This window comes from Lithobates pipiens, unplaced genomic scaffold (genome assembly GCF_037356315.1).
Source record: "Lithobates pipiens isolate NorthernLeopardFrog02 unplaced genomic scaffold, aLitPip1_a1.2 Scaffold_8, whole genome shotgun sequence".
NCBI classification, from domain to species: domain Eukaryota; kingdom Metazoa; phylum Chordata; class Amphibia; order Anura; family Ranidae; genus Lithobates; species Lithobates pipiens.
In genome coordinates this window covers 113,476,111-113,500,525 of record NW_027507903.1, presented here as the reverse complement: position 1 = coordinate 113,500,525, position 24,415 = coordinate 113,476,111, and the positions used below count along the sequence as shown (strand labels likewise).

Genomic DNA, 24,415 nt, shown 5'->3' with positions numbered 1-24,415 from the left:
TCTGTCTGTGCGCGCGCGCGTCTGTCTGTCTGTCTGAGCGCGCGCGCGCGCGTCTGTCTGTCTGTCTGTGCTTGCGCGCGTCTGTCTGTCTGTGCGCGCGCGTCTGTCTGTCTGTGCGCGCGCGTCTGTCTGTCTGTGCGCGCGCGTCTGTCTGTCTGTGCGCGCGCGCGTCTGTCTGTGCGCGCGCGTCTGTCTGTCTGTGCGCGCGCGTCTGTCTGTGCGCGCGCGCGTCTGTCTGTCTGTGTGCGCGCGCGCGTCTGTCTGTCTGTGTGCGCGCGCGCGCGTCTGTCTGTGTGCGCGCGCGCGCGTCTGTCTGTCTGTGTGCGCGCGCGCGTCTGTCTGTCTGTGTGCGCGCGCGCGTCTGTCTGTCTGTGTGCGCGCGCGCGTCTGTCTGTCTGTGTGCGCGCGCGCGTCTGTCTGTCTGTGTGCGCGCGCGCGTCTGTCTGTCTGTGTGCGCGCGCGCGTCTGTCCGTCTGTGTGCGCGCGCGCGTCTGTCCGTCTGTGTGCGCGCGCGCGTCTGTCTGTGTGCGCGTCTGTCTGTGTGTGTGCGTCTGTGCGCGTCTGTCTGTGTGTGTGCGTCTGTGTGCGCGTCTGTCTGTGTGTGTGCGCGCGCGTCTGTCCGTCTGTTTGCGCGCGCCTGTCTGTCTGTGTGCGTCTGTGCGCGTCTGTCTGTGTGTGTGTGTGTGTGTGTGTGTGTGCGCGTCTGTCTGTCTGTCTGTCTGTGTGTGTGTGTGTGTGTGCCTGTCTGTCTGTGTGCGCGTGTGTGTGTGTGCGCGTCTGTGTGCGCGTCTGTCTGTCTGTCTGTGTGTGTGTGTGCCTGTCTGTCTGTGTGTGTGTGTGCCTGTCTGTCTGTGTGTTTGTGTGCCTGTCTGTCTGTGTCTGTGTGTGTGTGTGTGTGTGTCTGTGTGTGTGTGTGTCTGTGTGTGTGTGTCTGTGTGTGTGTGTCTGTGTGTGTGTGTGTGTGTGTGTGTGTGTGTGTGTGTGTGTGTGTGTGTTTGTGTGTCTGTCTGTCTGTGTGTCTGTCTGTCTGTTTGTGTGTGTGTGTGTTTGTGTGCCTGTCTGTGTGTGTGTTTGTGTGTCTGTCTGTCTGTGTGCGCGCGCGCGTCTGTCTGTCTGTGTGCGCGCGCGCGTCTGTCTGTCTGTCTGCGTGCGCGCGCGCGTCTGTCTGTCTGTGTGCGCGCGCGCGCGCGCGTCTGTCTGTCTGTGTGCGCGCGCGCGTCTGTCTGTCTGTGTGCGCGCGCGCGCGTCTGTCTGTCTGTGTGCGCGCGCGCGTCTGTCTGTCTGTGTGCGCGCGCGCGTCTGTCCGTCTGTCTGCGCGCGCCTGTCTGTCTGTGTGTGCGTCTGTCTGTGTGTGTGCGTCTGTGCGCGTCTGTCTGTGTGTGTGCGTCTGTGTGCGCGTCTGTCTGTGTGTGTGCGCGCGCGTCTGTCCGTCTGTTTGCGCGCGCCTGTCTGTCTGTGTGCGTCTGTGCGCGTCTGTCTGTGTGTGTGTGTGTGTGTGTGTGTGTGTGCGCGTCTGTCTGTCTGTGTGTGTGTGTGTGCCTGTCTGTCTGTGTGCGCGTGTGTGTGTGTGCGCGTCTGTGTGCGCGTCTGTCTGTCTGTCTGTGTGTGTGTGTGCCTGTCTGTCTGTGTGTGTGTGCCTGTCTGTCTGTGTGTTTGTGTGCCTGTCTGTCTGTGTCTGTGTGTGTGTGTGTGTGTGTGTGTGTGTGTGTGTGTGTGTGTGTGTGTGTGTGTGTGTGTGTGTGTCTGTGTGTGTGTCTGTGTGTGTGTGTGTGTGTGTGTGTGTGTGTGTGTGTGTGTCTGTCTGTCTGTGTGTGTGTCTGTCTGTTTGTGTGTGTGTGTGTTTGTGTGCCTGTCTGTGTGTGTGTTTGTGTGTCTGTCTGTCTGTGTGTGTGTTTGTGTGTCTGTCTGTGTGTGTGTTTGTGTGTCTCCGCGTGTGTCTGTCTCCGCGTGGCAGGGTCTGCATCCCTTTAGAAATGATTTTCTATTGGGAGTATCTCACCAAAAATGGCATTTTTGTTGCAGGGGATGTCGGAAATCTGACTTGTATCTTAGTGCAGACTTCTGGGAAAATCTGTGAGCCAATCACACAAGTATGAAATTATGTTTGTGGGGGTGGTCAGTACACATTCTGTATAGAGAACACTTCCAAATATTGCATTGCATTTTACAGAAAATTACAGAGCTGCAGATTGAAAAGGAAAGTTAATTTTTAATAACATTGAGTCGCAATTGTAAATGCTATATTTTTTTTATTTACCCTTTTTTTGTTTTTCCCACGAAAGTGGAATTACCCTTTAACCACTACAATACAGGGCACTTTCACCCCCTTCCTTCCCAGCCCAATTTTCAGCTTTCAGCGCTCTAGCGCTTTCAGTGACAATTGCGCAGTCATGCTACACTGTACCCAAATGAAATTGTTATCATTTTGTTCGCACAAATAGAGATTTATTTTGGTGTTATTTATTCACGACTCCGTTTTTTTTTTTTGCGATATAAGCGCAAAAAAAGCGGAAATTTGGGAAAAAAACAATATTTTCTTTTTTCTATTTGAAAAGAAATCCAATAAAATCTAATTTTGTCATAAATTTAAGCCAAAATGTATTCTGCTACATGTTTTTGGTAAAAAAAATTCCGTTAAGTGTATAATAATTGGTTTATGTGATCACGGACATATGTACGCAAATGATCATGTACATATGTGTGCAGATAATCATTGGGACATGTGATTTTAGTGGGACATATGTGGGGGACAAGTTTTTATTATTAGGGACATGTGTTTTTATTATTTGGGGACATGTATGTTTTGGGGACATGTGTGTTTTGGGGACATATGTGGGGACTGTGTTTTCACTGTGTGGTGTGTTGTGTGTTTACACTACACTGATGATCAGTGAGTAAAAAGCTGTGAAAAGCAGCCCATACTCACTGATCATCAGCCGGCTGCAGCGATCTGCTCTCCTCTCCTCAGCGGTGACTTCCGTGTGAGGAGAGGAGAGCCGATTGCCTAGCAACCGGCTGTTTGTTTACATCACATGACGGCCGTGATTGGACACGGCCGTCATGTGATCAGGAGGGCCAATCACAGAGCCCTCCTGCCGATCTGAGATGTGCCGTGTCCGGGTGACACGAGCACATCGGGATCGCGCCGCTGCGCGGGTGCGCGCGCACGCGATCCCGCTACTCCTGAAGGACGTTCCTGAACGTCCTATCAGGAGCAGGCGGCTCCCACCCGGCCGTATATATACATTGGCCGGGTGGGAAGTGGTTAAGCATACAATAAAAAGTGGTTTGGTACATCTGCTCGATAAGTGAAAATACCCATTAATTCTGTCCTGCTCAAAATCCTGTGAATTAATACCCTGTACTCTCTGTCTATGTGGACTGTTGTCCGTTAGCATTGTTCCCAACTATCTCTATGGACTACAAAACACCTGCCCACTATATTATGGGTGTAACTGAACTTTCCAAACTCTGCTTGAGTGCTTCCATCATATACAGCACACCAGAAATAGAACAATGGGATAGAGCCACACCTCAAACAAACAATCTAGTTAAGAGTCTACAACAGTATATGAAACAAATGATAGAGATAGATTATATATAACACACAGTATTCCAGTGTGGTTGTGCAGCGAGTCTGATTAGTGCAGATCAGACTGGGGTTCTCGGTCATCCTGTGCCCCTAATAGACACAGGGTCACCTACACATAAGGGGAGCTGGACAATGAGATTCCAGTGCTCTCCAAGGTAAGCTGTGTTCTACAAGTTCCCTGCCCCAAGTGACTACCGTCACAATGAGGAAGAAGCGAGGGGAAGGTATTCTGTAGCCTTGTCCTAGAATGACAACACTGCGCCTCCATAACTATAGAACGGGGTGTATGTGATGTCACCCTAGGGCAGGATGTGTGTTACTGGAAGTTGAAAATTAGCAAAAAAAAACAGATTGAAAAAAAACTAATGCAGCCACCACGTCTAAAGACCGATAAGATGTAATCTATAACATTTTTGTACTTGGGTTTGGAAAAGGTTTAAATATGGGGTGACGAGGTAAGGATTTTAACCACCTCGTGCCCGCCCTATAGCCGAATGACGGCCGTAGAGCAGGCGCGTTCGTCCGGGAGGCCGTCCCTGGACGTCCTATTGTTTACTTCCGCAATGCGCGCCGCCGCGGGCGCGCATCACGTAAGTTCTGTGTTCGCCGTGTCCCCCGGGGACAGGCAAACACAGATCGCTGTAAACGGCCAATCACAGCGGCCGTTTACAGCGTGATCGGCGTGTCCAATGGGAGATGATCTCATATGTAAACATATGAGATCATCTCTCAGCGCCGCTCTCCCTCCTCACACAGAGTGTGAGAGGGGAGAGATGAACGGCTGCAGCGGCAGCCGTTCTGCTTCGCCTAGATAAAAAAAAAAAAAAAAAAGTAAAAAATAAAGTACCATCCTCCCCCAGCAGTGCCATCCATCCACCCCAGTGCTACCTGCCCCCAGTGCCATCCACCCCAGTGCTACCTGCCCCCAGTGCCACCTTCCCCCAGTGCCACCTGTTGTCAGTGCCATTTGTCACCAGTGCCATCTGTCATCAGTGCCACGTATAAGTGCCATCTGTCATCAGTGCCATGTGTCATCAGTGCCACATAGTGCCATCTGTCATCAGTGCCACGTATTAGTGCCATCTGTCATCAGTGCCACGTATCAGTGCCATTTGTCATCAGTGCCACCTGTCAGTGTCACGTGCCATCTGTTGTCAGTGTCACGTGTCATCAATGCCACTTATCAGTGCCATCTGTCATCAGTCTCACGCATCATCGGTGCCATGTATTAGTGCCATCTGTCATCGGTGGCACGTATTAGTGCCACGTATTAGTGCCATCTGTCATCAGTGCCATCTGTCATCAGTGCCACGTATTAGTGCCACGTGTCATCAGTGCCACATATTAGTGCCATCTGTCATCAGTGCCACATATTAGTGCCATCTGTCATCAGTGCCACGTATAAGTGTCATCATTGCCACGTATCAGTGCCATCTGTCATCAGTGTCATGTGTCATTGTCCTGGTGCTTCAAAAGTGTAATAAATAGTCAACAAGTTAGATGTGTTATTTATGTTCCTAGAACACGTGACGGCGCTCCCTGCATGTTGGGCCTCTCTAAGTGGCCAGGCTGTGAAAAAGTCCCACACATGTGGTATTGTAATACTCAGGAGGAGTAGCAGAATTTTTTGGGGGGTGTCATTTGTGGTATACACATGCCATGTGAGAGAAATAACCTATTACAATGACAATTTTGTGGAGAAAAATAAATAAATTTTAAATCTTAATTTTGCAAAGAATTGTGGGAAAAATATCACAACATCAAAAAGCTCACTATGCCTCTTACTAAATACCTTGGAATGTCTACTTTCCAAAAAGGGGTAATTTTGGGGGTATTTGTACTTTACTGGCTTGTTCGGGTCACAAGAAATGAGATAGGCCACCAGTACATCAGATGTGATCAATTTTGTGCGATTCGCACCACAGCTTGTAGACTCTCTAACTTTCACAAAGACCAAATAATATCCACTAATTTGGGTTATTTTTACCAAAGATATGTAGCAGTATAAATTGTGGCCAAAATTTATGAAGAAAAATGAATAATTTGCATAATTCGGTCACAGAAACAAAGAAATATGCATTTTTTTTCAAAATTTTCGGTGTTTTTTCATTTATAGCGCAAAAAAATAAAAACCCCAGAGGTGATCCAATACCACCAAAAGAAAGCTCTATTTGTGGGAAAAAAAGGACAAAAAATTCATTTGGGTACAGTGTTGCATGACTGAGTAATTGTCATTCAAAGTGTGAGAGCACCGAAAGCTGAAAATTGGTCTGGGCAGGAAGGGTGTTTAAGTGCCCAGTAGGCAAGTGGTTAAGTAATATTTTACCTTTATGGAAAACCAGATGGAAACAGGCAAGGTGATGATCATGATCAGAAAACACAGGCAGGTGATCGCTGTGTGACAAAACTTCATCAGCCATATTTCGGATTTAGCTGTGGGGAACAAAGATTTGAATAAGTTTACTCAAAATGGTGTACATAAGTCATAGTAAGAGGGACATAAGATATATGGGGGGGGGGCATTTATGAGTTCTGTCGCACAGTAAGGCAGCGATGAATAGAAGCAGAGAGACAGATTTACTATAAGAGTTCATCTGGATTCATAAATTCCTCCCTACGTTGCTCTAGAAGCAGCACTGAGACAGAATGAAACCTTCCCCTAGACAATTGGTAAAGGAAAAGCATGGGATCTCAAAATAATAAACATACATATTCACCTTTGTGGCTGCAGCATTGGTCTGATATTAATGTGTATGGTCACCTTAGCAAATAAAAGGTACAAACACTGAATAGCAAACGGTCAGTCTGTAAAGTCTGGCTGTTACCATCTTACAGCGACGGCCAGCAGATCCCAACTGCTTTTTATTTGGCATGTTGTGAATGGTGAGATCATTTTGTTTACTGTGCAGCAATAAATTGTTCTGAGATTGTTCAGTATTCAAAGGGTATTTTTTTTTAAATTTTGGATGGCAATGTACCTTTAGAGTACACTAAATGCTCTCTGACCCATGGCATTTTGGACCTCAGCAAACATAATTATGTTTTCTTTATGACAAGATAAATAGCGTGATAACGTTTAGTATAATGCAGTGAATGTGACATCACCGATATCTGTTCTACTGTATATCACAGTGATCTACTGACATTGTACCTAACACCGATATTTATTGTACTATAAATCAGACAGATCTACTAACAGTGGGCTTTACAACACTGATATCTGCTCTACTGTATATCACACTCACCTATGTTCTGGCAAGAGGGGCTAATGCAAACAAGCGCATTTGTGCTAAACAAATTCTCTGGTTAATAGGCTCAGGATATGGTTTATTTGGCCAGAGAACATTGGTAACCTATGGGTGAGTTTTTAAAGGGAAGTTTTGGCAACCTTGTTAGATAATTAGCATTTTGTTAAAAGGAAGGTGGGGCTTGCTGCACAGTTTATTTCTGCTATTAAAGTGTAGCTCCACCCTAAAGTGGACCTTCCGCTCATCGGAACCCTCCCCCCCTCTGGTGCCACAATTGGCACCTTTCAGGGGGGAAGGGGGTGCAAATACCTGTATAATACTGGCATTTGCACCCACCTCCGGGCATAGATAGCCGCAGAATCTGCGGCTATTTACGCCACTTCCTGTCCCTTCCCCGCTGTCTGCTGGGAAACACACGGGTCCCAGAGACCAGAGACAGCAGGGACCATCCGTATTGCATAGCGCTACTTGAGCATGCGCAGTAGGGAACCGGGAAGTGAAGCTGCAAGGCTTCACTTCCTGATTCCCATAGCAAATATGGCGGCTGCAGCACCCGAGAGCCAGATCAGCTTCAGGTGCTGACATCGTGGGCGCGCTGGACAGGTAAGTGTCCACATTTTAAAAGTCAGAAGCTGTAGTATTTGTAGCTGCTCACTCAAAAAAAAAAAAAAAAATAAAAAATAAAAAATAAAAAAAACGCGGAACTCCCACTTTAACTTAAGAAAATACACCGACCACTTTATAATACGCTATGGGCTCTATTTACAAATGCAGATCACATGTGGCATTTAGGCATTTTCCCAAACACCGCATGCGATCCTGAAAATTTCATTTCACTATTGCTTTATGTGGTATTTACCATATAAAGCAAAAATGTTCAGTAAATACTAGGGTTGCACCGATATAATTTTTTTAAATCGGCGAGTACGAGTACTGATATTTTCAGTAAGTACTTGCCAATACAGAGTACCAATACTTTGCGGTGCAATTTGCATCAATACGGAAAAAATTGCACTGCAAAGAAGTGTGTGTGTGTAAACAGATTAAAGCTGCCATCTAATCAGTTTAAACATCTAATCAGTTTAAACATCTAATCAGTTTAAACAATGCTAAAACTCATAGTACATATCTGGTAGAAAGTCAGGACCGTTGGAGCTGCTCACAGGGCTTGAGAAGTTCCAGGACCACGTGGGTATAGGGTGGAAGCAATGTCAGCTTGGGTGCGCACTGCATCTACATGTCCTCCAGCGGCCCAGATGTCCTAACAGATATGTACTGTGAGTTCTATACTGCCCACTTGATGGCGCTTTAATCTCTTTCTACAAACACACCGCATTCCTGTTCACATCGCATGCGATTCTTTGCAGTGTGATGGGCCAGTTCATTTTGTATTGATGCAAATCACACCGCAAAGTATCGGTAGCATTTGGGCGAGTACTGATACTCGCTCAAATCCCTGGTACCGGCATCCCTAGTAAATACCGCATAAAAAGAGGCGTTAAAGTAATTTCACAAAATGAAATAAATGCATGCGGTAAATAAGTAGTGATGCCTGTGTTCTGCCAAAAATTGTCCCCCCATCATATAGTGTCTGCCCCGTACTGTGCAGGCGCAGCACAGAGGACAAGGAGACTCCGAAAGTCTCTGAAGATGAACGGCGCCTGCGCACTGAGTCCAGGGTCAAGCCCCACCATCCAAGTAGACATATGGTAGAACTTAGTAACAGGGCCCCTCGCTTCAGGCACAGCTGCGCTTAGCAATTTTTTATTCTAACTCTATGTCCACTTGGATGGTGGGGCTTGAATCTGGACTCAGTGCGCAGGTGCTGTTCATCTTTCAGAGACTTTCGGCGTCTCCTTGTCCTCCGTACTGCGCAAGCGCAGTACAGACACTATCCGACAGGGGACAGTATTCGACACCGGCAAGGAATAGTTAAGGAACCCGTCAGCCATCGGCATCCTTAACAACCAGTAAACAGCATTGTTGTTAAGGAGCAGGCAGCTGCCACGTCCTTAACAATCGATGAGTCATCAGCTGTCAGCGGGGTTTCTCCAATGACAACTGGATGTAAAGAAAAGAATTGCTGGTATTAAAAAAATTACAGGGGAAAAAAAAAAAAAGCCAGCATGGCCTTTCCCCCCCCAATGCATGCCAGACCCTTCGGATGTGGTAAGATACCGCTTTGTGAATGGAGCCCTTTGTGGCTTAATCCATAAGGTAATGTAAAGATAAAAGGAGGGTAAGCAAGTGTACTTATACACGTTGTATACAACATTCATAAAATAGAGCTTCTGTACAGTAAAGTGTAAATTTGATGTTTATTTTATTTGTTTCTTATATCAAATTAAAAACCCCAATCCCATCTGAAAACGCATTGAGAATCTGTAGCCTCTCCGTAGTTGATAATTGTATTTATGATATAATATCTTATGTAGGAAGTTGAACTGGTACACATGAAGCCGACTACTGATGTAGCCTTCTCTGGAACAGTGAAATGTAATGTATATGTACATGCTGTGGATGGTGTTACCAATATAGGTTGTTAGCTCAAAAAATAGGCAGATGGTTTTAAAACTTTTTGTCATTGTGGATTTTAGAATTAATCAACCCGGGATGCAAGGCTGATCTGACATGATTAAAATTTGTATTTTTTAATCGATGTACATTTGTCTTCTCTTTGAGAGAGCCATTAAAGTACATTGCTGTCTATCTGGGCAGATATTTATGATGTACAATTTGTTTACGAGTTTTAAAACTGGTGCCGATTGGTCTGTAATTGGACCCACAGCATTAATTGAAAATCATGTAAAAAAAAAAAAAAGTTATTGTGAACAGGCAGTCTCTTTATTGTAGAAGAGACATGCACTTACTTGCCTATTCACTATTCTCTTTAAAACCTACACTGTGCTGCACATGCCAGCTTAGTTTATATTCTGACACACTGCCAGTGTGTCTGGGCAATTGCACTCCCACACATATGCAAAGTGAGGTTATTCCAACCAATCAGAATGTCCGAACTCCTTAAAACTGGCACCAGAAGAACCCAGGCAGAAGATTCCAACAAGAGACTTTGCGGGTGTCAGACTGTTGGAATTAAGGCATGTATATGTGCCTTTTGTTCCGCTTTAAGAAGAAAATGTAAATTAGCGAACTACAGTATACATTGACCATCTGAGTGAAGACAGTTTAAAGCCCAACTTTAAAGAGAAAAACCTCCCTTGAAGTGGGGCTGCAATGGAAAATGCTTGATTGGGACTAGGAGATGGGAAAAGCACCTTTACTTACCTGATCTGGTGCTCCCCTATGTTCCGGAGATTGACTGTTCTGCAGTGCCCTCGTGTCCAGTGCAGGGCTATGGGCTGTGCATTAGTCTTGATGACATCAGAGGACATCCAATCACCAGAGCATAGGGGTGAAGAGGCTGACGTCTGAGGTTTTGCAGAGTGGCAGAGCATACAGAAGTGCAGCACCAGGTACTGCTTTTGCCTATACCCCCAATGTACAGTGGATAGAAAAGTTCACACACCCCAGTTAAAATGTCAGGTTTCTGTAATGTAAAAAAAATGAGACAAAAATCATTTCAGAACTTTTTCCACCTTTAATACTTTGTTGAAGCACCTTTTGATTTTATTAAAGCACTCAGTCTTTTTGAGTATGAGTCTATCAGCATGGCACATCTTGACTTGGCAATATTTTCCCACTCTTCTTTGAAAAAACACACTAAATCTGTCAGATTGCGAGGGCATCTCCTGTGCACAACCCTCTTCAGATCACCCCACAGATTTTCAATTTGATTCAGGTCTGGGCTCTGACTGGGCCATTCCAAAACTTTATTCTTCCTCTGGTGAAGCCATTCCTTTGTTGATTTGGATGTATTCTTTGTGTCGTTCTCATGTTGAAAGATGAAGTTCCTCTTCATGTTCAGCTTTCTAACAGAAGCCTGAAGGTTTTGTGCCAATATTGACTAGTATTTGGAACTGTTCATAATTCCCTCTATCTTAACTAAGGCCCCTGTTCCAGCTGAAGAAAAACAGCCACAAAGCATTATCCTGTCACCACCATGCTTCACTGTGGGTATGGTGTTCTTTTGGTGACGTGCAGTGTTTTTGCACCATATATAATGGAATTATGGCCAAAAAGTTCAACTTTGGTTTCATCAGACCATAAAACATTTTCCCACATGCTTTTGGGAGAATTCAGATGTGTTTGTGCAAAATTTAGCCGGGCTTGGATGTTTTTCTTCATAAGAAAAGGCTTCCATCTTGCCACTCTACCCCATAGCCCAGACATATGAAGAATATGGGAGATTGTTGTCACATGTACCACACAGCCAGTACTTGCCAGATATTCCTGCAGCTCCTTTGATGTTGCTGTAGGTCTCTTGACAGCCTCCCTGACCAGTTTTCTTCTTGTCATTTCATCAATTTTGGAGGGACGCCCAGTTCTTTGTAATGTCCCTGTTGTGCCATATTTTCTCCACTTGATGACTGTCTTCACCGTGTTTCATGATATATCTAATGCCTTGGAAATTCTTTTCTCCTGACTGATACCTTTTAACAATGAGATCCCTCTGATGCTTTGGAACCTCTCTGCGGACCATGAGTTTTGCTGTAGAATGATACTAAGAAAATGTCAGGCAAGACCTACCAGAACAGCTGAACTTTATTCGGGGTTAATCAGAGGCACTTTAACTGGTTGCCAACCACCCACCGTCAAATGATGGTGGGGAGGTGCGGCTCTCTTTCTGGGAAACCGTCATATGATGGCGTCCCAGAACGGCTACACCCGCGCCATGTTGCTAGAACACAGCGCAACCTCGATCTCTGTAAAGAGCCGCATCCGTGGCTCTTTAACCATGTGATCAGCTGTGTCCAATCACAACCGGTCACATGTAAACAAGGAAGTGTCAGTAATCGTCACTCCTCGCCTCACACTGACAGTGTGTGTGGCAAGGAGAGCCGGTCAGTGGCATCTCCATGAAGTGAGACATATAGGAATGTAATCAGGACACTGATCATCAGTGCCCCGATTACAGAATAGCACTACAGTGCCACCATACAGTGCCCACCAGTGGCAGCAATCAGTGCCCATTAGCGATGCCAGTCAGTGCTGCCTATCAGTGTGCCCATCACTGCTGTCGATCAATGCCCATCAGTGCCACCCATCAATGCCCATCAGTACTGCCTACCCATGCCGCCTATCAGTGCTGCCTATCAGCGCCCATAAGTGCAACATATTAGTGCCTCCTCCTCAGTGCCACCTCATCAGCCCACATCAGTGAAGGAAAAAAAAAAAAAATCTACTGACAGCATTTTTTTTCAACATTTTTGGGTATTTTTTTTTTTGTACAAAATAAAAAAAAACAGCAGCGAACAAATTCCACCAAAAAAAGCTCTATTTAGTTTGTTTGGGTACAGTGTAGCATGACTGCGCAATTGTCTTTCAATGTACGACAGCGCTGAAAGATGAAAAATGGCCTGGGCAGGAAAGGGGGTGTAAGTGCCTGGTAGGCAAGTAGTTAAATGATGGCGGGTATGTACTGACTCCTATTTAACATGAGTTTGAATGTGATTGCTTAAATCTGAACACAGCTCCATCCCCAGTTATAAGAGGGTGTGCACACGTCTGCAACCACATTATTCTAGTTTATTTTTACTTCCCCAACGCCTAAAAGATTTCACTTTGTTGTCCAATTTAGTTGTACAGTTTATAGGTCACATCATAGGTGGAAAATGTTCTGAAATTATTTATCTGTCTCATTTTTTTACATCACAGAAACCTGACATTTTTACTTTATTTTAATTTTAGGGGTGTGTATACTTTTTTTTTCTACCCACTGTAAATCCCACTGCTAGAGAGGATTTTTACTTTCCCCAGAGATCAACTTTAAAGGCTAATTTCAGTAGCATGTTACACTCATATTTAGGGTGTATCATGCTCCTATCTACCTACCTCCCGCTGCCAGCGCTCCCCACTCTGACAGCGGGCGGGGGATCCTCTCCCCCACAGTGCAGCCATGTGGGGCTCTGCCAACACAGCCACGTCATTCATTCAGTTTCCTGCGGCAGATGACTTATAGTTCTCAATAAATGGTGAGGGCACTGTCTGGTAAGCGCTCTCATAGGTCATTGATTCTTACTGCAGTTCAGTAACTGACTGAGAGTTTGCAGGATCCTGGCATTGCACCCGCAATCTGCTGATCATGGGTGCAATGCTTTACAGGCTCCAGTGTAAAAAAAAAAATAATAAATGCACTTTTTTTTTTTTTTTTTGCCTGCTAAAATTTGTGCATTATTTTATTTTTATTTTTTAAATGTGACGTTTTCATGTAAGAACATTACCTGATTTTGCAGCATTGGATGGCTGGGGTTCCAGGCTCAGGGGCAGAGAGGTGTATTTGTACTGATTCCACATCATGGATAGAGACGACCTCCTATATACACTCTGCAGAACAATTACAGACATGTCAGAGCAGATTACAGTCCAATGCTTTATATCAGACAAGTCCACACACTGGGGTCTATGAGAACATGGAATAAGAGGGGGGAGAGCTCACCCATAGAGACCATACCTACCACAGAAGGGGCTATAACTCTCCATTAGTCAGGATGGCAATCATATCTGAACTGACAGAACTGGAGATAACGAACTTTCCACCATTTCTTCCTGGCTACAGGGAAATGTTTCCATAACACCAGTGATAGCACCGTCACATGACCACACCAGGAAGTGTCTCCAGTTCCTCCAATAGAAAAGTATAGTGACGTCCATTTTGTTGAAGACAAACGTGTGTTCATGATTACCAGACTAGTCCTGGAAAGAACTTTTAAATTTCAACATCTAACCAGTCAGCCGAAGTTCTAAGTACGGTATTTCACTATATTAACTCACTTTACTATTAAAAATAAGGGTAAAATTCTAAACTCCAATGAGTGTAACAAGATGTCCACTCCCCCCCTTCTCAGTGTATCTTTACTGTGGCGTGCGGGTGTAGTGTCACAGTTTGATGCCTATCACAGGATGGTGCGGAAGTGACGTTGTTGCGTACTGCGCATGCGCGATGCGCTCCAAACGCTCGCGCCGTGCGTTCCAACATAGTTTCGGCAATACAGTTCAGCGAAACCATCACATAATGTTACGGAAGTGATGTTACACACAACACAAACACGGGCCACGTTGTTGCGTACTGCGCATGCGCGATGCGTTCCAAACACTTGCGCCGTGCGTTCCAACATAGTTTCGGCAATACAGTTCAGCGAAACCATCACATAATGTTACGGAAGTGAAGTTACACACAACACAAACACTGGGCCGTTCGTTACAACACTAATACTTCCCTTGTTACCTAGTAGGTTTTGCATTGCTGGGACTTGTAGTGCCTATCCTGAGCTACATGCTTCAATGTTCAGTGTCCTCATCCCTATCCCCATGCTTCAATGTTCAGTGTCCATCCTTATCCCCGTGCTTCAATGTTCAGTGTCCTCATCCTTATCCCCGAGCTTCAATGTTCAGTGTCCATCCTTATCCCCGTGCTTCAATGTTCAGTGTCCTCATCCCTATCCGTGAGCTTCAATGTTCAGTGTCCTCATCCTTATCCCTGTGCTTCAATGTTCAGTGTCCTCATCCCTATCCCCATGCTTCAATGTTCAGTGTCCTCATCCCTATCCGCGAGCTTCAATGTTCAGTGTCCTCATCCTTATCCCTGTGCTTCAATGTTCAGTGTCCTCATCCCTATCCCCATGCTTCAATGTTCAGTGTCCTCATCCCTATCCGCGAGCTTCAATGTTCAGTGTCCTCATCCTTATCCCTGTGCTTCAATGTTCAGTGTCCTCATCCCTATCCCCATGCTTCAATGTTCAGTGTCCTCATCCCGATCCGCAAGCTTCAATGTTCAGTGTCCTCATCCTTATCCCTGTGCTTCAATATTCAGTGTCCTCATCCCTATCCGCAAGCTTTAAATGTTCAGTGTCCTCATCCTTATCCCTGTGCTTCAATGTTCAGTGTCCTCATCCTTATCCCTGAGCTTCAATGTTCAGTGTCCTCATCCCTATCCGCGAGCTTCAATGTTCAGTGTCCTCATCCTTATCCCCCTGCTTCAATGTTCAGGGTCCTCATCCTTATCCCCGAGCTTCAATGTTCAGTGTCCTCATCCCTATCCCCCTGCTTCAATGTTCAGTGTCCTCATCCCTATCCGCGAGCTTCAATGTTCAGTGTCCTCATCCCTATCCGCGAGCTTCAATGTTCAGTGTCCTCATCCTTATCCCCGAGCTTCAATGTTCAGTGTCCTCATCCCTATCCCCCTGCTTCAATGTTCAGTGTCCTCATCCCTATCCGCGAGCTTCAATGTTCAGTGTCCTCATCCTTATCCCCCTGCTTCGATGAGGACACTGAACATCGAAGCATGGGGATAAGGATGGGACACTGAACATTGAAGCTTGCGGATAGTGATGAGGACACTGAACATTGAAGCACAGGGATAAGGATGGACACTGAACATTGAAGCTCGGGGATAGGGATGAGGACACTGAACATTGAAGCAGGGGGATAGGGATGAGGACACTGAACATTGAAGCTCGGGGATAAGGATGAGGACACTGAACATTGAAGCAGGGGGATAGGGATGAGGACACTGAACATTGAAGCTCGGGGATAAGGATGAGGACACTGAACATTGAAGCTCGGGGATAGGGATGAGGACACTGAACATTGAAGCTCGCGGATAGGGATGAGGACACTGAACATTGAAGCAGGGGGATAGGGATGAGGACACTGAACATTGAAGCTCGGGGATAAGGATGAGGACCCTGAACATTGAAGCAGGGGGATAAGGATGAGGACACTGAACATTGAAGCTCGCGGATAGGGATGAGGACACTGAACATTGAAGCTCAGGGATAAGGATGAGGACACTGAACATTGAAGCACAGGGATAAGGATGAGGACACTGAACATTTAAAGCTTGCGGATAGGGATGAGGACACTGAATATTGAAGCACAGGGATAAGGATGAGGACACTGAACATTGAAGCTTGCGGATCGGGATGAGGACACTGAACATTGAAGCATGGGGATAGGGATGAGGACACTGAACATTGAAGCACAGGGATAAGGATGAGGACACTGAACATTGAAGCTCGCGGATAGGGATGAGGACACTGAACATTGAAGCATGGGGATAGGGATGAGGACACTGAACATTGAAGCACAGGGATAAGGATGAGGACACTGAACATTGAAGCTCGCGGATAGGGATGAGGACACTGAACATTGAAGCATGGGGATAGGGATGAGGACACTGAACATTGAAGCACAGGGATAAGGATGAGGACACTGAACATTGAAGCTCACGGATAGGGATGAGGACACTGAACATTGAAGCACGGGGATAAGGATGGACACTGAACATTGAAGCTCGGGGATAAGGATGAGGACACTGAACATTGAAGCACGGGGATAAGGATGGACACTGAACATTGAAGCATGGGGATAGGGATGAGGACACTGAACATTGAAGCATGTAGCTCAGGATAGGCACTACAAGTCCCAGCAATGCAAAACCTACTAGGTAACAAGGGAAGTATTAGTGTTGTAACGAACGGCCCAGTGTTTGTGTTGTGTGTAACTTCACTTCCGTAACATTATGTGATGGTTTCGCTGAACTGTATTGCCGAAACTATGTTGGAACGCACGGCGCGAGCGTTTGGAGCGAATCGCGCATGCGCAGTACGCAACAACGTCACTTCCGCACCATCCTGTGATAGGCATCAAACTGTGACACTACACGGGCTGTAGCAAGATGACGGTGACGAAACGTCACTTCTGTTACACATTCTGACGGGTCGCCTAATCTGATGAAACACCATCAGAATGTGTAATGAAAGTGACGCTTTGTCGCCGCCATCTTGCTATACCCCGCACTCCTCCACAGTAAGGATATACTGAGAAGGGGGAAAGCGGACATCTTGTTACACCCTCCGGAATTTAGCATTTTACCCTTATTTCTAACAGAAAAGTGAGTATATATAGTGAAATACAGTACTTAGAACTCCGTCTGAATGTTTAAATGTTGAATTTTAAAAGCAGCGAACTTATGTCAGATTAACCCTATGAGATCAGCAGGCTTGCAGCTGCTTTTAAAATTCAACATCTAACCAGTCAGACGGAGTTCTAACTACTGTATTTGACTATATATACTCAATGTACTGTTAAAGAGGAAATAAACCCTGATGGATTTACTTCCTCTTTCATTCCCTGCAAAGGTAAAGCATAATTATGTGTCACTAACCTGACACAGGAGCCAGCGAAGTCACCGCTGTCCCCTGTAGTCCAGCGCATCCATCTTCTCGGTGGGTCTTGCCGCTCCGCCGCTGTCATTCAGCGAAGCCGCGATGACCTCACTCCCGCGAATGCGCACGGCAGCCGCCACTCGCGCCATATCGCCGTTGACGGCAGCGTGCTCAGTGTGCCTGCGCGCCGCTGTCTACGGCGCGTGCGCCATAGACAGCGGTGCCTGTCTTTCAGCAAATATCTCCTAAACCGTGTAGGTTTTGGAGATATTTCTTGGACCTACAGGTGAGCCTTAAACTAGGCTTACCTGTAGGTCAAAGTGTGTTGTAAGGGTTTACAACCACTTTAAAAATAACTGTACAATTGTATACTCTGTGTCACTTCAGGTGTTTTGTCAGATTCGGCGACCCGTCAGAATGTGTAACAGAAGTGCATAGTTGCCAACTGTCCCGAATTTCCCGGGACATTCCCGGGATTAGAACCCTTGTCTCGAATTAATTTTGTCCCGGGAAATGTCCCGGGAAATTCGGTTTGTCCCCATTAATTTTGCTGCCGGCCGCTAGAGGTCCACGGCCGGCGGAGACAATGTCTCCCCCGGCCGCCATTTTAAAGAAGACCAGAAGCTGGTCTATAGAGATGCTGCGGCGCCACCCACCACCACTGCCAGTGTCTATGGAAGGTGGGCGGTGCTGCAGTTCAAACTCTTTCCGCACGGCAACTCACGGCGTCTGGAGGATGTTGGGGGCTAGTCAGAGTGAGTCTGGAGGATGTCGGGGGCCAGTCAGAGTGAGTCTGGAGGATGTCGGGGGCCAGTCAGAGTGAGTCTAGAGATGTTGGGGGCCAGTCAGAGTGAGTCTGGAGGATGTCAGGGGCCAGTCAGAGTCTGGAGGATGTCGGGGGCCAGTCAGAGTCTGGAGGATGTCGGGGGCCAGTCAGAGTCTGGAGGATCTGACGGGGGCCAGTCAGAGTCTGGAGGATCTGTCGGGGGCCAGACAGAGTCTGGAGGATCTGTCGGGGGCCAGACAGAGCCTGGAGGATCTGTCGGGGGCCAGTCAGAGCCTGGAGGATCTGTTGGGGCCAGTCAGAGTGAGTCTGGAGGATGTCGGGGGCCAGTCAGAGTCTGGATGTCGGGGGGGCTAGTATGGATGTCGGGGGCCAGTCTGGATGTCAGAGGGGGCCAGTCTGGATGTCAGAGGGGCACCAGATGTTAGGAGGACTGATGGGGACACCAGATATAAGGAGGGGCTCTGCTGATGGAGACACAGATGTGAGGAAGGCTGCTCTGATGGGGCAGCTGATGTAAGGAGGGACTCTGCTGGGGGCACCTGATGGTATCTGGTGGCAGGCAACGTGGCTAGTGACCCACTCAGGGCTCCCACTGATTCATTATGGTGAGTTGAATGATTTCATTTAATATTACAATGTAATAATAGAAATAATGCGCTTCAATCATCCTGATACCATAGCAATCATGGTGCCGGGATTATTGAAGCGCTAACAACAGGTATTTGGAGTATCTTTATCTGCTGATTGTCAAACTCTGGAAAACACATATTGCTATTGTGGTGTAGGATTGGGGGCTGCTGTCCCTCCATCCCTCCCCCCCCCCCCCATTTCCCTCTCCTAACCACACCCATTCGAGCCACGCCCATGTAAGCTCCGCCCACTATTTTACGTAAACTGCATTTTCACCTTTCCCTGTGCCACGCCTATATCCGCATGCCCCGCCCCCTAATTATAATACAACTCCGCCCACTGCCAAAAAAGTGATATTTCCCAATGTGCGGCTACAGAGATGGAAAAAATGTCTCACTGCTTGTGATTAATGCTCCGCAGTCTCGACTTCCTGGCGGGCTCTGCACGTGTGGCTTGCGAACACGCCTGAGCTCATCCTTACTGTGGAGGAGTGCAAGGTGTAGCAAGATGTGGACGATGGAAGGTCACACATTCTGACAGGTCGCCGAATCTGAAGAAACATCTCCACTGACAAGGACACAGAATATACAATTGTATACTTTAGAGTGGCTATGATAGAACAGCGTTAAATCAAACATTTATTGCATTGCTGCTTTCCAGTTCTTAGATGTGATGGCTGCATTCATTTCCATTTTTAGGCTTTCTTTCTTCTGTTTTCATATGTTGATCAAGCCAACAATTCTGTTGCTGTAACTAATTATAAAATGTGAACTGGAGTCTGGCTTTGATTTGTTACTGTATCTAATCTGCTGATAAATTTAACACTCCCCTTCCCCCCAGACTGAGAATACTGCTGTCTGCTGTGCCTCTTCTGGTTATTCCTCCAGAGTTGTGCCTGACTAATATAGGAAGTTTGTTATTGGCCAGATCACCAGGTGAACGCAGAAGTAAAGAAGCCAAAGAAAATAAAACGGATGCAGTCACCACATTTAACGATTGGTAAGCTGCTATATAATACATTTTTGGTTTTGGGTTTAATACACAGCACACACTACTCTCTTTGTGGGCTTTAATACTGAGACATTAAAGCGGACCTTCAGTAATTTTTTTTAACTTTGGATAGTAAAACATTTTTTTTCTGCCAGTGAATACCTTATACAGCTTACTTCCTGTTTCTTGTCTGCTAAAAAGCCTAGGCTTATGACATCATGCATCTCTCTCTCTTTCTCTCTCTCACTCTAGTGAGAGTTTGCCAGGAAGGGAGAGGAGATCAGTCATAAGAGGGCCAATGCGCGCTGCAGAGCTGGAGGTGTGCCTCTGTGTAAATCCAGGAAGTTAACAGGCAGCAGCTTCAGCTGGCCACAGTTAAAGCGGAGGGAGATTTCTGCAGCATAGTTGGCAAGTACAAAATACAGTATATATAAAATAATATGCAAAGTGGTTGGGTGGAAGCTTCAGAATGGAAAAGATGTTTTTATTACAAATTATGTGAGCAGACTGTAGTTCCTCTTTAACCACTTCCATACAGGGCATTTTCTCCCCCTTCCTGCCCAGGCCAATTTTCAGCTTTCAGCGTTGTCACAATTTAAATGACAATTGCGCAGTCATGCAACATTGTATGCAAATAAAATTTTGATCACTTTTTTCCCCTACAAATAAAGCTTTCTTTTGGTGGTATTTGAGCACCTCTGCGCTTCTTATTTTTTGCACTATGAACAAACAAAGAGCGTCAATTTAGAAAAAAAAACACAATATTTATTACTTTTTGCTATCATAAATATCCCATTTTCTTTTTAAAAAAAAAAACCCTCAGTTTAGGCCAATATGTATTCTTCTACATATTTTTGGTAAAAAAAAAAAAATCCCAATAAGCGTATATTGATTGGTTTGCACAAAAGTTATAGCGTCTACAAATTGGGGGATAGATTTGTAATTTTTATTTATTTTACTACTAATGGCGGCGGCCTGCGATTTTTATTGTGACTGTGACATTATGGACAGATCGGACATTTTTGACACTATTTTGGGGCCATTCACATTTATAAAGTGATTGGTGCTATAAAAAATGCACCGATCACTGTATAAATGTGACTGGCAGGGAAGGGGTTAACACTAGGGGGCACTGAAGGGGTTAAATGTGTGCCCTAGGGAGTGAATCTAACTGTGGGGAAAGGGGACTGATGAGGCGAGGAGACCGATCGGTGTTTCTCTGTACAAGGAACATCCGATCAGTTCTCCTCTCCCCTGACAAGACGTGGGTCTGTGTGTTTACACACACAAATCCACGTCCCGGCTCTGTTACCAGGCAATCGCTGGTGCCTGGCGGATGCCGTGGGCGCTGGGCACGTGCACAGGGTCCCCAGCGATGTGGTGCGCTCTCCACAATGCCGGCAAGCAGAGGACATTATATGACGCCCATCTGGAGGGAGGAACAGTTCCTGCTGCCGTCCTTTTACAATACGATGGTAGGAAACTGGTTAAAGACATCTTGTTATTTGGGATTTCCCTTTCTAAACTACTTCAATATTGGTTATCTAGTAGGATATACATGCCTCCTGCATGTATACTTATCTGTCAAATATCTCCCCTCTGTCTGCTATGAGACCTAAAAAACTGCAGATTTTGAGGGTGGGTCTGTTTTCCAGGGCTCAGTGGGTGGAGTCGTGATGTCAGTAGACTCCCTGCCCACCTCTAAACTCCCCTTATCAACATGCATTTTCTCCTGTGTATTTCTTACACTGAACTTCTGCTATGATCACCAACATCCAGTCAAAACCCAGAAAAGTCCCCACATGACTTCAGCATGCCAAATCATGCTGAGGTGCGGAACAGCCAAACCTTGCAGAGCAGCAGAAGAAAGGAGTGGGAGGGAATTAAAAAATAATGCATGTCTCTTAGGCTATTGCACGAGATATGTAAATCACCTGTCACTCACAGCAAGGGGGAGGATTTGACAAAGTTTTTCTCTGTTTGTCAAGATTTATCTCACTGAACAATAAAAGATGATTGCTCATAGCTGGATTAACTCTTTGTGGCAAGACTGGGCTCAAATTATAGGAAATCTTATACTCTAGATTATGACATCAAAAAAAGAAAAAAATTTGGGTTTACATCTACTTGAACACTTTAAGCCAAAAAAAAAAAAAAAACCTAAGCCGATTGGTTTCTATGAACAGCTGCACCAGATTTTGCACTCTCTACCTTTAGTAAATCAGCCCCATTGTGTTTATCAGGATAAACGCCTTCTGTTGGCTAGAATATTTTTTTTTTTCTGCCCACTGGAATTCATTCACATGCATACACACAGGTTTTTCGTTTTTTTAGTGTATGTGTGAAAAACTGAAAATGATGCCATCATGCGCCTCTCTGAAAGCTGGTTTAGGGACACAGTGGCTGAAATAGACCTGTGTTTAGAGGCATAAATAAAAAAAAAAAGATGCCTCTGAAAGATGTGTTTTTCTGCAAGTGTGCATAAGTCCTAAAGCAAACTCTGCTCTGCACTATTCACATTAAAAAAATACAACTCTTTTCATAGAAAAAATGTGTAATTTATGGCATCTATATTTCTGTGTGTGCTAATTCTATTATTGACCATACACACAGAAAATTTACAAATGACCATTTCAAAATCTCAGTTACTTAAAGCGGAGCTCCACCCTAAAGTGGAGCTTCCGCTCATTGGAACCCTCCCCCCCTCCGGCGCTACAATTGGCACTTTTCAGGGGGCAGGGGGGTGCAGATACCTGTATAATACAGGTATCTGCACCCACTTCCGGCATAGCTATCCACAGAATCTGTGGATATTTACGCCACTTCCTGCGGGTCCCCCGCTGTCTGCTGGGAAACACACGGATCCCAGAGACATCGGGGACCATCCTTATTGTGCAGCGCGACTCGCGCATGCGCAGCAGGGAACCGGGAAGTGAGGCCGCAAGGCTCCACTTCCTGATTCCCATACCCAAGATGGCGGCGGCAGCACCCGAGAGCTGATCGATAGATCGGCTTCGGGTGCCGACATCGCGGGCGCGCTGGGTGGGTAAGTGTCCTTATTTTAAAAATCAGCAGCTGCAGTATTTGTAGCTGCTGACTTTAAAAAAAAAAAAAAAAATGCGGAACTCCCGCTTTAAAGTGGTTGTACACCCTGTACAACCACTTTTACCTACAGGTAAGCCTATAGTAAAATAAACCTGCACGGTTTAGGAGATATTTACAATAAAGCTGTGCGCCGATGTCTACGGTGCATATGCACTTTAGAAAGGGCGCATTGTGCCGTTACTAAAAGGGGTTCATGCCGTGACTGACAGCTCCCGCACGCAAGCACAGGAGTGACGCCACGCACCACCGGCCAGTCACAGAGCCGGAGTGCGCGGCCCTGGAAGGAAGAGGGGTGAAGATGGACGCTCGCTGCTAGTGGGGACAGCGGTAACGTCGCAAGCTTCAGTTTCAGGTAAATGACACATAATGGGCTACTATGCGATGCCAATTATGCGAGAAATAAAGAGGAAGTAAAACTCATTAGGGTTTACTTCCTCTTTAATAGGGAACTTTAGAAATTTAATGTAAATGCTTATTACAAGTCACTGCACATGGCTGATTTTCACATTCAATTTAGCAAATATCAATACAATATGTGTAGTAAATGGAAGTTTTCCTTACACTTCCCTTAATGCAATACTGCACGATTGCTTTTTATTGTGCTTTTATATCTTTCCAGACAATATGATGGAATGACATAAAACAGTAACTGATTTATTTTTATTTTTATTTTTTTAGCTGTATCAATTATTGTGACAGCCTAAAATTCCAAGACCTTAAGAGGAACCCCTCACTTTTTTTTCCTTTTTCAAAGAATACGGAAGAGTGGATTTTCTCACAAATGCAATCATTCTGAAATATTTATTTCCATTTTTGTTCTTAATCTGCAAGACTTTGCCCTGTGTAAAGCTCCCTTCGTAACCACTTCCATACCGGGCCTATTCTGACACTCCTCTCCTACATGTCAAAATCTGTCCTACAGAAGCCGGCCTGACAACCGGTGACTGACAACCGGTGACTGTCAACCGGGCACGCTGGAAAACAATTTACTTGTACACTGAAGCCAGTTAGCTGCACGAATCGGAGGCCCCTCCCCTCTCCACTGAACACTTGGGAACGAGACTTGCAAATGGAGCTGCTGCCAACTCCCCGCCCCGTGTGTCTGATGAGAGGGTACACCTGATGTAAGCAGGGGAGGGATTCTGCTGGGCACACCTGATGTAAGGAGCAGAGGGACTCCACTAGGCACAGCTGATGTAAGGAGCGGAGGGACTCCGCATGGGGCACCTGATGTAAGGAGGGACTCCGCTGGGCACACCAGATGTAAGGAGCAGAGGGACTCCGCTGGGGGCACCTGATGTAAGGAGGGACTCCGCTGTGCACACCTGATGTAAGGAGCAGAGGGACTCTGCTGGGGGCGCCTAATGTAAGGAGGGAATACGCTGGGCACACCTGATGTAAGGAGCAGGGGGACTCCGGTGGGGGCACCTCATGTAAGGAGGGACTTTGCTGGGGGCACCTCATGTAAGGTTGGACTCTACTGGGAATGCCTGATGTAAGGAGGGACTCTGCTTGGAATGCCTGATGTAAGGAGGGACTCTGCTGGGGCACCTGATGTAAGGAGGGACTCTGCTGGGAATTTCTAGTGTAAGGAGGGACTCTACTGGGAATGCCTGGTGTAAGGAGGGACTCTGCTGGGGGCACCTGATGGCATCTGGTAGCAGGTGACGTGGCAAATGACACACTCAGGGCTCCCACTGATTCTGCATTATGGTGAGTTGAACGATTTCATTTTATATTACAATGTAATAATAGAAATAATGTGATTCAATCATCC

General features: G+C 46.0%; 2 protein-coding genes across 3 annotated transcripts in view; both read right to left on the bottom strand.

The window, feature by feature from the left end:
* The window catches only part of LOC143964302 (uncharacterized), an 8,224-nt gene extending 4,826 nt beyond the window's left edge, over positions 1–3,398 (bottom strand). Inside the window, exon 1 of the mRNA XM_077474000.1 lies at positions 3,319–3,398. Coding sequence (XP_077330126.1) covers positions 3,319–3,398 — 80 coding nt within the window. The remainder of the gene's footprint in view (positions 1–3,318) is intronic.
* STOML1 (stomatin like 1) overlaps positions 1–13,575 on the bottom strand; it is a 37,372-nt gene extending 23,797 nt beyond the window's left edge. Inside the window, exons 1-3 of one of the 2 annotated variants that reach the window (XM_077472652.1) lie at positions 13,416–13,575; positions 13,182–13,284; positions 5,919–6,025 (exon numbers count right to left, since the gene is read on the bottom strand). In XM_077472652.1, the coding sequence (XP_077328778.1) occupies positions 5,919–6,025; positions 13,182–13,257 (183 nt within the window). In that variant the 5' untranslated portion in view covers positions 13,258–13,284; positions 13,416–13,575. Of the gene's footprint in view, positions 1–5,918; positions 6,026–13,181; positions 13,285–13,411 lie in introns of both variants that reach the window. The other variant, XM_077472653.1, reaches the window with a different exon arrangement.
* Positions 13,576–24,415: the final 10,840 nt, after the last annotated feature.